This window comes from Urtica dioica, chromosome 9, assembly GCF_054948205.1.
Source record: "Urtica dioica subsp. dioica isolate 48M chromosome 9, U.dioica_male_clone48M_v1_H2, whole genome shotgun sequence".
NCBI classification, from domain to species: domain Eukaryota; kingdom Viridiplantae; phylum Streptophyta; class Magnoliopsida; order Rosales; family Urticaceae; genus Urtica; species Urtica dioica.
In genome coordinates this window covers 14,004,768-14,019,392 of record NC_142764.1, presented here as the reverse complement: position 1 = coordinate 14,019,392, position 14,625 = coordinate 14,004,768, and the positions used below count along the sequence as shown (strand labels likewise).

The 14,625-nt window shown below is 38.9% G+C and overlaps 1 protein-coding gene across 1 annotated transcript; it reads right to left on the bottom strand.

The window, feature by feature from the left end:
- Positions 1–8,593: 8,593 nt before the first annotated feature.
- LOC149385120 (vacuolar-sorting receptor 7-like) lies at positions 8,594–13,275 on the bottom strand. Its single transcript, XM_089625495.1, has 13 exons — positions 12,759–13,275; positions 11,178–11,870; positions 11,004–11,092; positions 10,855–10,924; positions 10,681–10,764; positions 10,487–10,563; positions 10,290–10,371; positions 10,083–10,165; positions 9,917–9,980; positions 9,579–9,707; positions 9,175–9,278; positions 8,952–9,086; positions 8,594–8,862 (listed from the first exon to the last, which is right to left on the bottom strand). Exons 1-12 carry the CDS (start codon positions 13,078–13,080, stop codon positions 8,973–8,975), a joined length of 1,911 nt encoding a protein of 636 aa, XP_089481621.1. The 5' UTR covers positions 13,081–13,275; the 3' UTR covers positions 8,594–8,862; positions 8,952–8,972.
- Between the last annotated feature and the right edge of the window lie 1,350 nt (positions 13,276–14,625).

Genomic DNA, 14,625 nt, shown 5'->3' with positions numbered 1-14,625 from the left:
TTTTGTAGGCAAAATGTTAGGAATCCCACTTCGAAAGTGAATGGGAACTAACAAGAGCTTTATAAAGGTCATGGGTTACTCCTCTCATTACCAATTGGTTTTGAGATGGAACCCCATGATACTTTCATGGTATCAGAGCAAGTAGGTTGCTGAAATGAGTGAGCAAAATTTTTCCGCACAAACTGAGGCTGAATCTCCCATGGCTACTGGATCCAAAATCGTTCCAATCGCGTTCAATAACGCTATTTCTGTGAAGCTCGATGTGACGAATTTTCTCGTCTGGCGAAAGCAAGTTCTAGCAGCAGTGAGAGGCTACAAGCTCCATGGATTTCTTCTCAGCACCAAAGCGCCTCCTCAGCAATTTCTCTCCGACTCCGACAAGCAGATCGGCAAAGTCAATCCACTGTTTGACGACTGGGAACAACAAGATCAACTTCTTGTTTCCTGGCACTTATCATCGATGACTGAGAGTGTTCTACGAAGAACGATGAAGTGCGAGTCAAGTGCTGAAGTTTGGAATACATTAGAGATTTATTTCGCCGCTCAAGTTCGAGCGAAAGTGTCTCAGTACAAAACAGAGCTCCAACGACTACTGAAGAATTCACTTTCGATGAATGAATTCTTGCTCAAAATCAGAAACCTAATTGATCTTCTGAGTCTTGTTGGCCACGATGTAGGGGATGGAGGTCACTTGGATGCTAATTGTGATGGTCTACCAGCCGAATATGACACATTTGTGCTTACTACAACAGCACGGACTGATGAGATCAATATTGAAGAATTTGAGTCGCTTCTTCTTGCTCAGGAAGCTCGAGTTGAAAGTCGGCTCAGAGATCTTGACTCTACTGCTATGAAATCGGTGAATGTGGCCTCGATTAATCAGGAGAAGAAGAATACTGATTCTCAGGTTTCGTCTAATTTCAACAACACCAGTCACTCCAACTTCAGCTCCTTCAATTCGACTGAGAGAGGTCATGGACGTGGACGTGGTCGCTATGGCCGTGGATCTGGAAGTCGACCTGTATGTCAAGTGTGTGGACGTGTTGGTCATGCTGCTCTTGACTGTTATTACAGGTTTGATGATTCCTATCGCTCTCAAACTCTGACTTCTACTCGTGGAGGTTTCTCTCGAGGTCGTGGTGGTTATCAGAGTTTTCAAGGCCGTGGATCTCATCCTATGGCAATGATGGTTACTCCATCCTCATATAATTCTGATCCTCACTGGTATCCTGATTCTGGAGCTACTACACATGTCACCGCTGATGTTGGAAATCTGGCTTATCACAGCGACTACTTTGGTCCTGATCAGGTGCACGTTGGCAATGGTAAGGGTCTATCTATTGAGCATATTGGTCAAACTCTTGTTGTCTCTCCTTTTACTTCTCGAAAATTGTCTCTCTCTGATTTGCTACATGTTCCTGAGATTACCAAAAATCTACTCAGTGTGAGAAAATTTTGTGTTGATAATAACGTCTTTTTTGAATTTCATCCTTGGTTTTGCCTTGTTAAGGATCTGAAGTCTCGTACAATTCTCTTGGAAGGAAAGGTTAAAGATGATCTCTACATTTTTTACTCAAATCAAATGTCTCTTTTGAAGTCTTCCTCGGATCGTTCTTCGTTTCAGGCTGTAGTTCCGGCTCAGTCTGGTGTGTTTTCTAGTCATTGTGTGAATTCGGCTTCCATGTCTCGAGATCCAAATATTTGGCATGCTCGGTTAGGTCATCCTTCGAATAAGATTGTCAACACTGTCCTCTCTTTGTGTAATATCTCTTCAAAATCTAAGACTGAGTCTGCTGTTTGTTCTTTATGTTGTCTTGGTAAAATTCACAAGTTTCCTTTCCATAAATCCAATACTGTGTATTCGTCTCCTCTTGAACTCATTCATACTGATCTTTGGAGACCAGCTCATACTATTTCAAAGAATGGAAATCGTTATTACATTACGTTTATTGATGTCTACTCTCGTTTCACTTGGATTTACATGTTAAAACAAAAATCTGAGGCATTACATACTTTTGTGAACTTTAAAAATCAAGTTGAATTACAAACTGGTATGAAAATCAAAGCCATTCAATCTGATGGTGGCGGTGAGTTTCGTGCCTTTTCCAAATTTCTTGAGACTCACGGTATCAGTAATAGGATCTCGTGTCCTCACACTCATCAGAAAAATGGCTTAGTTGAGCGTAAACACCGACATATTGTAGAGAATGGCATTACTCTTCTTGCTCATTCGGGTATGCCTTTTGAATTTTGGGATAAGGCTTTTCGTTCAACTGTCTATGTTCACAATCATTTACCTACTCCTGTCCTTCAAAAACCTCTTGAACTGTTTGCTAAGACAAAGCCAAACTTTGCTCTTCTACGTGTCTTTGGTTGTGATTGTTTTCCAAACACTCGTCCTTATAATGCTCACAAGCTTGATTTTAGGTCTGAAGAGTGTACGTTTATTGGCTATAGTTTGAATCATCGTGGTTACAAGTGTCTTTCCAAAACAGGACGTGTCTTTATTTCTCGTGATGTCATATTTGATGAGTCTCATTTTCCCTTTAAGTCATCTTCACACTTGGTTATTTCTTCTTCTATTCCCGAGTCTTCTTGTCCAACTCAGATTCCTCTTGTATCTTCCTGTTTTGAGTCGACCAATGTGCTTGATAATTCTGTTGGTCTGCACTTACATTATGAGATTGTATATATGTCTCAAGAACAGGCTGCTTCACCTGTTGCGGTCACGCCATCATCAGTTTTGCCTACCTCACCTGAGCCCTCTTATGAGAATGTTCCACGTGTACCTGAGCCCACCAATGTGCATGGCATGATGACACGAAGCAAGCATGGTATTCATAAGCCTCGGGTTTTTACTGCTTCAGTGCTTGAGCCTTATAATGTCAAGGAGGCTCTCTCAAGCTCAGGTTGGACCTCAGCCATGACAACTGAGTTGGATGCTCTTCGTCGTAATTCCACGTGGCGTTTGGTTCCTTGTCCAGTTGATAAGAAATTCATCGGGTGTAAATGGGTGTTTAAGGTCAAGGAACACCCTGATGGCTCTCTTAACAAGCTTAAGGCTCGCTTGGTGGCTCAGGGGTGTGGCCAAGAGGCTGGCTGTGATTATAGTGAGACTTTTAGTCCTGTGATTAAGCAGACCACGGTGCGTGTATTACTTACCTTGGCCGTGTCTCAGAACTGGTCTCTTCGCCAATTGGACATAGACAATGCATTTCTCAATGGTGATCTTCATGATGAGGTGTATATGCGTTAGCCACCGGGGTTTGTTGATCCTCAATGTCCTGGTTATGTGTGTCGACATCAGAAGTCTCTATACGGTCTCAAACAAGCTCCTCGAGTGTGGTATGAGAAACTTCAGACTGCTCTGCTTCATCTGGGGTTCTCCGTGTCCAAGGCTGATCATTCACTCTTTCTCAAGCACTCTGGTGGTTCATCTATTTTTCTACTGGTCTATGTGGATGATATCATCATCACTGGCTCAAATTCGTCTGAGGTTGAACTCCTGATCTCTAATCTCAGGTCGTTATTTGCCCTCAAAGATCTCGGCAAGCTAAGTTACTTTCTTGGAATTCAAGTTTCTGAAACCTCCACTGGCTTGGTTTTGTCTCAAACCAAGTACATTCATGATTTGCTATGTCGTGCTAAGCTGCAATTTGCAAAACCTATGTCTTCTCCAATGACCAGTGGTACATGCTTATCTGCTTTTGGAAGTGACCATATTACTGATCCTACCTTGTATCGTAGTATTGTTGGTGCCTTGCAATATGCCACGATAACAAGGCCTGAGATAGCTTTTGCAGTTAACAAAGTGTGTCAGTTTATGCATAAGCCACTGGAGTCTCATTGGAAGGCCGCTAAGCGCATTCTTCGCTATCTAGCTGGAACTGCGGACATGGGGTTGTGTGTTCCGAACTCACCTCATATGAATGTTACTGGGTTTGCTGATGCTGATTGGGGGTCTGATCCAGATGACCGTCGTTCAACCAGTGGGTTTCGTGTGTTCGTTGGCTCGAGTCTGGTTACTTGGTCATCTAAGAAACAGCATACTATTTCACGGAGCTCGACTGATGCTGAGTTTCAGAGCATTGCTTCTGTCGTGGCTGAAATCACCTGGATCACAGCTCTTCTTCGTGAGCTAGGAGTTTGTCAATCCAGGCCACCAGACGTGTGGTGTGATAACCAATCCGCTGTGTTGCACTCCGCTAGTCATGTTCTTCACGCCCGCACCAAGCACGTGGAAATGGATCTGTATTTTGTCCGCGAGAAGGTTGCTCAGGGTCTTCTTCGGGTCAAGCACGTTCCCGGTCATGACCAGATCGCTGACGTGCTGACCAAGGCTCTCTCAAGTTCTGCTTTTCCTCGGCTTCGTTCCAAACTGATGGTTCAGCGCTTATAGTCGTGCACATCAGTTTGAGGGGGGCTATTAGAGTGTACGTCCTGCGTGGCGCAATTGTTTCATTCTATTGGTTATTAAAAGTGTATGTCCTACGTGACAACTTGAGTTTTCCCTATTGGTTAGTCTTGGGGTATAAAAGATTGAGTCTCTGTATTAGCCAAACAGAATTCGAAATACACAATTCATTCTCTCCTGCCTTTTTCCTTTAGATCTCTCCTTTGAGTTCTTTCATATTAGAGTGTACGTCCTGCGTGGCGCAATTGTTTCATTCTATTGGTTATTAAAAGTGTATGTCCTACGTGGCAATTTGAGTTTTCCCTATTGGTTTGTCTTGGGGTATAAAAGACTGAGTCTCTGTATTAGCCAAACAGAATTCGAAATACACAATTCATTCTCTCCCGCCTTTTTCCTTTAGATCTCTCCTTTGAGTTCTTTCACATGGTATCAGAGCCCATTAAACCCAAACGGGTATCCGATCCAATCGTTGAGATTCGGCCCAAGATGAGCGAACGCAAAGAGCCGCCATCTTGAGGGGGCGTGTTAGGAATCCCACATCGAAAGTGAATGGGAACTAACAAGAGCTTATAAAGGTCATGAGTTACTCCTCTCATAATCAATTGGTTTTGAGATGGAACCCCATGATACTTTCACACAAAACACATGGCATCGCATAAGCATGAACCAAGTCTAAATACAATAACAGTTGCTGAAGTAGACAAAAATATATTACATACCAAAAGAAAAGGAGGTTCATGTGAATGATCAATACAAATCACAAAAGATTGATCTTCAAACATCAGGCCTCTTCTTGAGTCACCTGATTATTAGTAGCGGGGGCAAACGTGGAGGCTTCATTAGACTTGGTGGTGATGTACATTAGATTTAACACCTCTTCAGACTTGATGGAGAGGCCAATGAAGGTGAGCCACTAAGAGGTGCCATAGCACAATAAGGTTGAGCATGAAAGAAATGTGACGATGAGTGAGTAGTCAGAGTAGGGACGTGTTGAGAGATTATAACGAGTTAATAGAAAAAAGAAAGAACGAATGTGAAAGGAAGAAGGCAAGCAGAGAGAATGAAGGAGAAGAAGGGACAACAACGATAATGATATTTTTTTGAAAAATTAGACGAACTAGCCATGTCCAAACGTTTAGATTGCAAAATAGCCAACCTTTGAGAAACTTTTGCATAATAGCCAATATGGGTGAGCTGGCAAATCAGACGTATTTTTTCTACCTAAAATGCCCTTATTTTTTTTTTTTTTAACGTTGGTTTTATATAAACGTAAAGAATCAAAATGAAAAAGTCAACCAATGATCCACTTTAAATGCTTGTTTAACAGAATTTCCACGTTTAAATATACACGTTCAGATTTGAAGAGACTTTTCCCTCACGCCCAGCCAAACGCTCGGTCTCGCGCGCCCCGTCTCGTGCGCAGCACCGGCCTCGCTCGCCGGCGTCCCAGCCGTCCCAGCGCTGGGCCTATCCTGGTTGGGGGCTCCCTCCTCGGCGATCCCGCCCGCCAACGCCCTGGGCGGGCTCGGCTGCCTCCAGAGCCTGGTCGGCCGCGCCGCCGGCCACGCCGGGTGAGGCCCAGTCGCCCGGAGGAGCATCGCCCGAGCCCACCACCTCGATGAGAAGGGAAGACTTATCTTGATTTCCGGAGAGCGCATTCCCCCTGCCCCCGCCGTGGCCGTCGGCGCCACCGGTGCCGCGCCGTCGTCCACCCAGGTGTTTGAATCAGGTATTGAACGACTTATAGGTTTTTGTTATCTGTTTTTATGTTTGATATTTGTACAGGAATTAAAGATCTTGTTTTCAATCATGTTAATTTCTGTTAATTCTTGTTAATTGTTGTTGACGATCTGGTGTTAACGATTTTAATCCTGTTAATTGCTGTTATTTAGAGCTTTGATTGAAGATTTTTCACTCATTGATTCATGTATGGAACGATTTCAATCCTGTTAATTTATGTTAATTGCTGTTAATTTATGTTAATATCTGTTAATTTCAATCGCCGGTCTCGCTTCAAATTTTTTTGTTTGACTTTGTTTTTGAATTTTTTCTCGTGCGTTGTAGGTGTGGTTGCGTGTTGGTTGGCATTTATCGCGGTAGATTTCTTAGATACGCAGCATTTATCACGGCGGATTTTTTTAGTTGACATTCATTGCTTCCAATTTTATTTGTTTCTTTTTTTGGACGCGGGAATTTGATTTGATATTACTTAAATGAAGGACAAATTTGTATTTTTTAACTGTTAATGTGGTATATTGGCTACACATTAAAAATAAACCAAAACTTGGCTATTTTGACAATTACAACGTTTGACTTTGTTATTTAGCTTGGGCTCCCTATTTTTTTTTAAAACAAAAAATTGAAACATTCAGTAACGAAATGTAATAGTTTATCTTTTTAAAAATTAAATTTATTAGTTTCTCTCTACTTAAAGGGTAAAAAAAGACATAATATAAGTTAAAATAATTACGCTGATGATACTTCTGTCGAATTAGTATTATAATAAGTTCAAACCGGAATCAAACTGATTTTTTTTTTATACTTATGGACGAAGCTAGAAATTAAATTTCAGGGAGCTGATATAAACTTTTTCAAATGATGTATAGCAATAAAGAAATAAATTTTTTTCTTAATTCATAATATATAATAAAACTCTGAACAAATTAGATAAATCAGGGCATCAACGGCTCGACTAAATTGGGGGTATATTATGGCAAGGGACAAAAAAAAAAGCATTTTTATAACCTTATCAAAATTAATTAAAAAAATATAAAAATAACAGATATATGAATTTTAAAAAAGACATTTTTAATTTTTTTTTAATTTTTCTTGGATTTTTTTTTCTGTACCTATTCATTATTTAATAATCTTTTTCAATGTTTTTGACCTTTGTTTCTTTTAAATTTTTAATTAGTTTTGTTTGATTCTGAATCACTTGAAACAAGTATAAATAAGAGGAAAAAACTGTGAAATAAAGTATTTTTGGAATAAAGTAATATATTATTAGAATAAGAATGAAATGTAGGTATTATCTCAAAATATTTTTAATATAAGATAGTTGTTTTGTATTTTAAAAAAGTATAAATTTTGAATTTTTTTTGTAAAATAAGATATTTTCGGAATATGAATAAGATATTTTAAAATCTAGGGCCTTTATTTGAAAGGGCCTTGGGTGGCTCATCTTGGCCTCTCTTGGGCCGGACATGAACAAGAAAGCTAATATAAATTTTTTCAAATGATGTACAATAATCAAATAATATATATATATATATATATATATATATATATATATATTAATTCATAATAGTTAATAGAATTTTAAGTTTTATATTGTTTTAAGTGATTTCATTATTTAAAAAATAGAGTTTTAAGTCGGTTAATGATCTTATTTATCAGAGAGAATCTTATATATACATTTTCATTCTCTTATTTTTTATTTTTATTTTTTACATTTTTCACCACTACCTGGCCTCATACCTATCCATGGACGTAGTGGGCCTAGAGAAGGCTGAAGCCGGAGCAAACAATTTATTATTATTATTATTATTATTATTTTACAATTTTTGTCCATTTTTCAAAATTTGCTAATTATTTTACCTTGAACAGTTGCAAATTAACCCCTCCTAAACTTTTTTTTTTAACTTTAGGCCACCTAAACTTTATCCAACACTTTAGCCCCCCTAATTTACATTACTGACTCCGTCCATGTACTTACCTATATTATATTTTCACCAATAACTTATGAGTCTGTTAGGTATATAGCCATATTTACAGTTTCACATTACTATATAACTAACGTTTCGTAAATGTTAGATAAATAGTCACATCCATGCATTTACACGCGTAAATTGATCGCGTAAATTGATGTAAATACCCCACATTTATTTATTTATTTTAATAATATGACAAATCAGGAATGTCACGTCATCTTTATCTCTATTTACGAAATGTGGCTAGATAACAATATCAAACGTTTTAGTTAGCTAGTTACCTAATTTTTGATAACTTATTATAGAGATAGCAAAATAAAAAATTCGATTGGGCTTGCAATTTTTCGAAGAACCCAACCAAACCGAACATACTATAGAAGTAATATAGATGTTCCTTATTCTGTTACATTGCCCCTCTTTGACTACGTGTGAAACCTAGATACAGCATTGAGAAGATTATGAATGCTCGTTGTATAGATGGATCTTTTTATATTACAGACCATTTATGATTTATTCAGTCACTTTCTGTTTTTCCCGTCGGACCATCATTTACATCTCGGAAATTTTATCAAAAATGAAAAAGTATCGGAAGCAAGTTCATCTTGATAGTAACATCACAAATCATGACTATAAAGTACTTCCAGGTAAGACTGGAATAATCTCTGATATCCACAAGAGCTATGGAACGGACTTTCTGTACGTATATCTATTTCATGCATATATCAGTGACTCGTGTTTCTGTAAATAAAAGTAAAAAAGCAGATAAAGAAAAGTTTAGAAAGCACATGAGTTGGTCTTCGAAGGTGTATATAGCTAACTAGTCTTACCTTTAGTGTAGTAATTAGTAGTTACACCGAACCTTGTTGTAATGGCTCGGTTTCCATTGTTTGGACTTGGTTACGTTGGTTGTCGAGTGGCATGTACTGCGACATAATGGCCATGATCTCCGAGTCCATGTATGACTGCAAAAATAGAAGCCGGGATTTAAATCACTGATGCACATAATTATTGGTCACGAAACAAAGTCCTGTTTGTTGTCTATGGACATACCCGTAGCCTGTACTTGTAAAATATGTAACCACCGAGCCCCACGCTCACCATACCCCCCAGAACCATAAAAGTTAGGAGCCATGCGAATTTCGACCCACGTCGCTCTGCTCATGAAAATTCAAACAATTAAGCATTCATCACAACTCTCAATAATGAAGTAATTTCAAGAAACGACGTAAATAGCATAAACAGTTAAGACAATCATCGATAAGGAACTTCAAATAATGCCCCACATTGATGTTGGATTAAGTTGATTTTGAAAAGTCGTTTTCGAAGGTCCTCTTGTTTTTGCTTGTCAAATGTTTCCTTATTATAAATGCAACTAAGGGGGAAAAAAGACTGTTCTCTGCAAATTAGAAGTTTTAAAATGAATTATTGGCATGTTGAAAAGTGTGTGGTGTTACCAATACAAGTGTCTTGGTCGTTGATGTAGAGCATGTCTCCCTTGCACTTGCAATCATACCCTCCCCACTTGTTCTTACAGCTGCAATTCTCGCACTGACAAGCGCTACGTTCCTTGCACTCGTCAATATCTATTGCACAATCCGATCGACGCAAAATGTTTAGTTAAATATATCAAAGAAACAGACTTCTATTTAACATGCCCTCTAAAGATGATAGTGATTATTTGGGCCACATCCCATTATGTTAGGAACACTGCTCGTTTGAGCTTTGGGGGCTCCGATATATATAACAAGTGCTTTGTACATATGATATGGAACTTTCTAGAAATCACTATTACCGTCGCATTTATGACCGTCCCCTTGAAACCCCGATGGGCAGCGGCAGCCAGATAAATCAGCGTCCTAAAACAGGCAGAACAAATCCATTATGATCTCAGAAGTGTTATAAGAAGTACAATACAGAGCATATCAGTTAAGTATCATAGAGAGTAGAGATCACTGAACTGAGCAAGCTGAGAAAGTTAGTCCCTTCTTTGTTTCTGACCAACATCCTCCATTGTCCATTGCACATCTTGCGGGTCCATAAGCTGGTAAAGACCCAATAAAAGGCACTATATTTCACTCTTGTTTTTGGACTTTCTTGATCACAAAATTATGCAGAATTCGAATCCTATATATATGTTCAGCTCTTATAAAAAAAAATGAGCATACCTTGACAAGAGGAGTAACCATCACCCCTATACTGTACACCATCTACAACAGGGCACTCGCAAAGTCTTCCGCGAAATGTGTCCTGAAGTAACCGAGAAAGAGTGGGAGAAAAATGCTTAGAAAGTATAAATACGAAATTCAACTATATATTTGGTTATATGAGTTAAGAATCCAAACGATCAAAGCTTTCTACATACCTTGCAAGCAGTTATATTAGCGTGTTTATCCTGCCAACAACCACCATTCCTCTCAAGGCATTCATTTGTCTCAATAGCTGGTTTATAATACAAAAGTATATATAAATACGGTCCAAGACAATTTGCTTAATAATGCTACATCAAGATGTTAAAAAAAACGATACGAGTGAGATGGCATAAAAAACAGTATCCACCTTCATTCAAACAGATTGGTGGTTCACTTTTCTCCTCAAATCCTGAGCATATAGCTTTCAGCACAGAGGCCCTCTCCAATTTTCCTAAAAACAACTAGAAAATATAAGAACTTCACCAAGATAAGTGGGCTCAAAAGAATATACGTTTTTACGAAGATGAACAAAAAGGCAAACCTCGGTACTGAACATCATTAATGACCAATGTTGGCAAGATGGTAACGTCGCCGCGAGATCCTTTGCCGACCTAGATAATCCGACTGGTTATTGATGACGTAAGGTACACGATTTCCTAAAAACTGCAACATTGTTGAAATCGTAATCACCTGAACTAGTTGCTCGTTTTTCAGCACTTCGTTTTCGACATCCGCTTCGGGATCACCCATACAACTCTTAACTTTATCAACGGGCAAGTCTGGAAAAGCACGGAAAACACGACATGGTCAAACGGACAAGAGCTAATTAAGAAAAGCTAGAGCGGAGAGTCATACACTACGTACCGAGGGACTTCATGATATCCTCGGCGCATTCTTTTGTATAAGTTTTGTCCTTCATGGAGCAGCGGACATGGAAGTCGGTGACGTAGTCCCACCAGACCCAAGGGCGACCGGTCTCGTTGCCGACCCTGTGGACGCAGAGCTGCCTGAGATTCTCGAAGACGACGTCTTTGCCCTCGTAGCCGCGGCCGAAGTCCTTCTCGGGGTCGGGGGCGCAGTAACGGCCCCGGTTGATGCACTGGGACCGGCACTGAGCGCTGTGGACGAAAGGCAAAGGACAGAACCAAGTGATGTAGTGGGGCGTGAAGAGGGCGTAGCCGCGCTTCTCGAGGATCTGGGCGTGGCCGCGGAAGTCGGACACGAAGCGGGTCTGCTCGTCGCAGCGGGACCCGCACTCGTCGTTGCTGTTGGTCCAGAGCTGGTACTCGACGCGGGCGTCCGGGTGGGGGACGGCCTCGCGCCAGTCGAGCTTCACGACAACGTCGTTGCCGCTCGCGATGGCCTTCTTGATGGCGTCGCCGAACGACTTCTTGATGAGCGCCGACGGGATGTTGATCCGCTCGATGAAGCCTTCCGCGTCGGAGCTCTCCTCCGGCGAGTCCATCGTCAGAAGCGGCTCTTCTTTGTTGTCGCTCACCAGCACCGCCGCCGCACCCGCCTCTTGCGCGTTCCACACTTTCAGCGCAAAGTAGCAATCTAATAACCCCAAACCCATACAAGTTCTATCAAGTATACCACAATATATAGACAAGTTCATCAATTATATTTTCTATCATTTTGGAAACGTTTTCGAATTCTACTCGTGCACCGTAATATTTTACAATAATTCTACACTAATATAAGATTAAAAAAAAATTTAGCTTAGGTGCTGTGATTTACTATTAAAAAGGTAAGGTAAAGTATAATTTAACTAAAAGCGCCCGTATACTGCTCATGATCCAACTAATCTTGTGAGGCAAGCATAACAAGAAAAAGCTTTTGCTTTAAGTGAAAGCAGTATAGTTGAAGAAAAGTGATTAAAACTGTGCTGTCAATCGTGGATTTTTTTTTTATTTTTTTTATTTTTTTTTTTTAACCAAGTTTACGAAATTATTGTAATTCTATGATTGAGAGATCAAATTAAGAACTCTTTGGTGAAATTGTTTCTTGCTTATTTTTTCTTCTTCAGTAGGGAATCTGTCAGTTCTTCTTTTAGCATTCCATTAATGGCAAGTACGATATACGAATTACGTGTAATTAAAACTGAATGAATAGATAAAAAGCCATGACCAGACCAATGATGTACAACAACTTTAAGAGCTAGCTACCAGAAAGGGATACACAAGCGTCGTCATCAATAAATAACACGAGAAATAAACCACAATTTTCCCCACTATATCTAGCAATTAGAAGCATAATTGATCATCCTAGTCTAAAACGAAAAGGCTGGAAAGGAAAAATGAGAGAAAGAAACTTGTGAAGATTGAAATAAACCTATAAATGAATTGACTCAACAAAAACAAGTCCACTTATAAATATGAAGTCTCTGCTTCTAACAATCTAATAATAATTTTAACAATAAAAAACAGAGAGAGAGAAGTGTACCTCCACGATCAAGAAGAACGATGGATGGCCTAGGAGATTTAGCTTTAAGCGGCTTATCTCCAGGAAAGGCCTCACAAGCAAACGAGCCTTTATCTGGATAAACGACAGAGCCAATAATATATCCTCCATAGTCTGGAACTCCAAAGTTCCCTATAGAACCGTCATGCTTCGATCTCAGGCTCATCGGAGACAGTACTTTTATACTTTCTGTCTCCACGATGAACCCTCCTTCAACTACGTTGTCGTTCACCAGAGCTGATATAATCAGAACCAGAGACATCGCTACAAGCTTATTTCTCATCGTCATCGTCAAAATAGCCATGCAAGCTTTTTGGATCTTCTCGCTCTCTAAGCCCTGTGTTTTCTCTTCTGTCGATGGGTTTTCTCCCAACACCCTAGACGTGTCTCCGATATGACTTTGCAACGGTCAACAGGTGGAGAGGAGAGAAAAAGAGAGACGGTTTAGTTCGGAATGAGAGAGGAGAGAGAATATTTTTGCGTTGTCTTAAAATAAGAGTGAGTGAGGTTTAACTTCCTCTTTTTTTAAGTCTGTGACGTAAAGGAAACGACAGGTTAGAGAGAGAGAGAGAGAGAGAGAGGGTGAGTAGACTTGGACGGAGTCATTGGAACTACTTGAACAACTTCCACGAGGAAGAGTGTGAGAGAGAGAGAGGGAAAAATAAAAGTCAATATAGGTTTTCTCGTAATATAATTAGGCCTAAATATAATGCCTTGTGTACAGTTTTTAAATATATCATTTAAGGAGGATTTTTTGATAAAAGGAAAAAATAAATAACAGTAGTTAAAATATAATTTTTTCAGTATCTCATGAGTCATGCATTAAAATAATTTCCATGACTAACATTGGTTGGTTCTACAATCCGTTACACACGGAAGTTATTTTTCTATATTGCAAGCACAACACACCATTACAAAGAATAATATATATATATATATATATATATATATATATATATATATATATATCATTTAAGGAGGACTTTTTTTATAAAAGGGAAAAAAAAATAAATAACAGTACTTAAAATATAATTTTTTCAGTATCTCATGCATTAAAATAATTTCCATGACTAACATTGGTTGGTTCTACAACCCGTTACACACGGAAGTTATTTTCTATATTACAAGCACAACACACCATTACAAAGAATAATATATAATTAGGTCAATAATCCAATAACCCATCATTTAAAAAAAATATATATTCAAAATTTGATTTTATTAAAAAAATTAATCTGTTAGATCTATAATAAATTAATTAACTAAAAATTAAATTTAATTAGTCCTGATGAATTATTTTTTTAATAAAATAAAATTTTGACTAACACCTTAAAATTAACTAGAAATATAACTAATTTGTTGTGATATATATATATATATACATATATATATATATATATATATATATATATCACATCTTATTTAACAACATATTTAATTGGAGTGACTAGCTGCAAGATACATCCAAGCAACATGAAGACCTGATGATCCATAGTTAAGAAGAATGAGTTTTTATTATTTAAGAACGTAACTCATCGAGCATAATCTAAAATAACGAAGAGTTGGCGACACTACACAACTAGTCAAATAAGAAAACAATGAGACACAGACTAAAGAAATAATCTCATCAGTTGACGACTGAAACTCAAGAACTCACCGAGAACACATATTTGGCAGCTATTTATTGTTATTTGTCGTTCTCAGAAAATCGAAAGGAATTAAATTTCCTCACGAAAATTGTGAGAAATTCTACGCCAAAGACGGAAGGCCCAACCAATATGGGCCCGACTCGAGCCAAGGCGCATGCCGAAAGACTCTCGCACGAGCGTGCTGGACGGTCACCGCACGG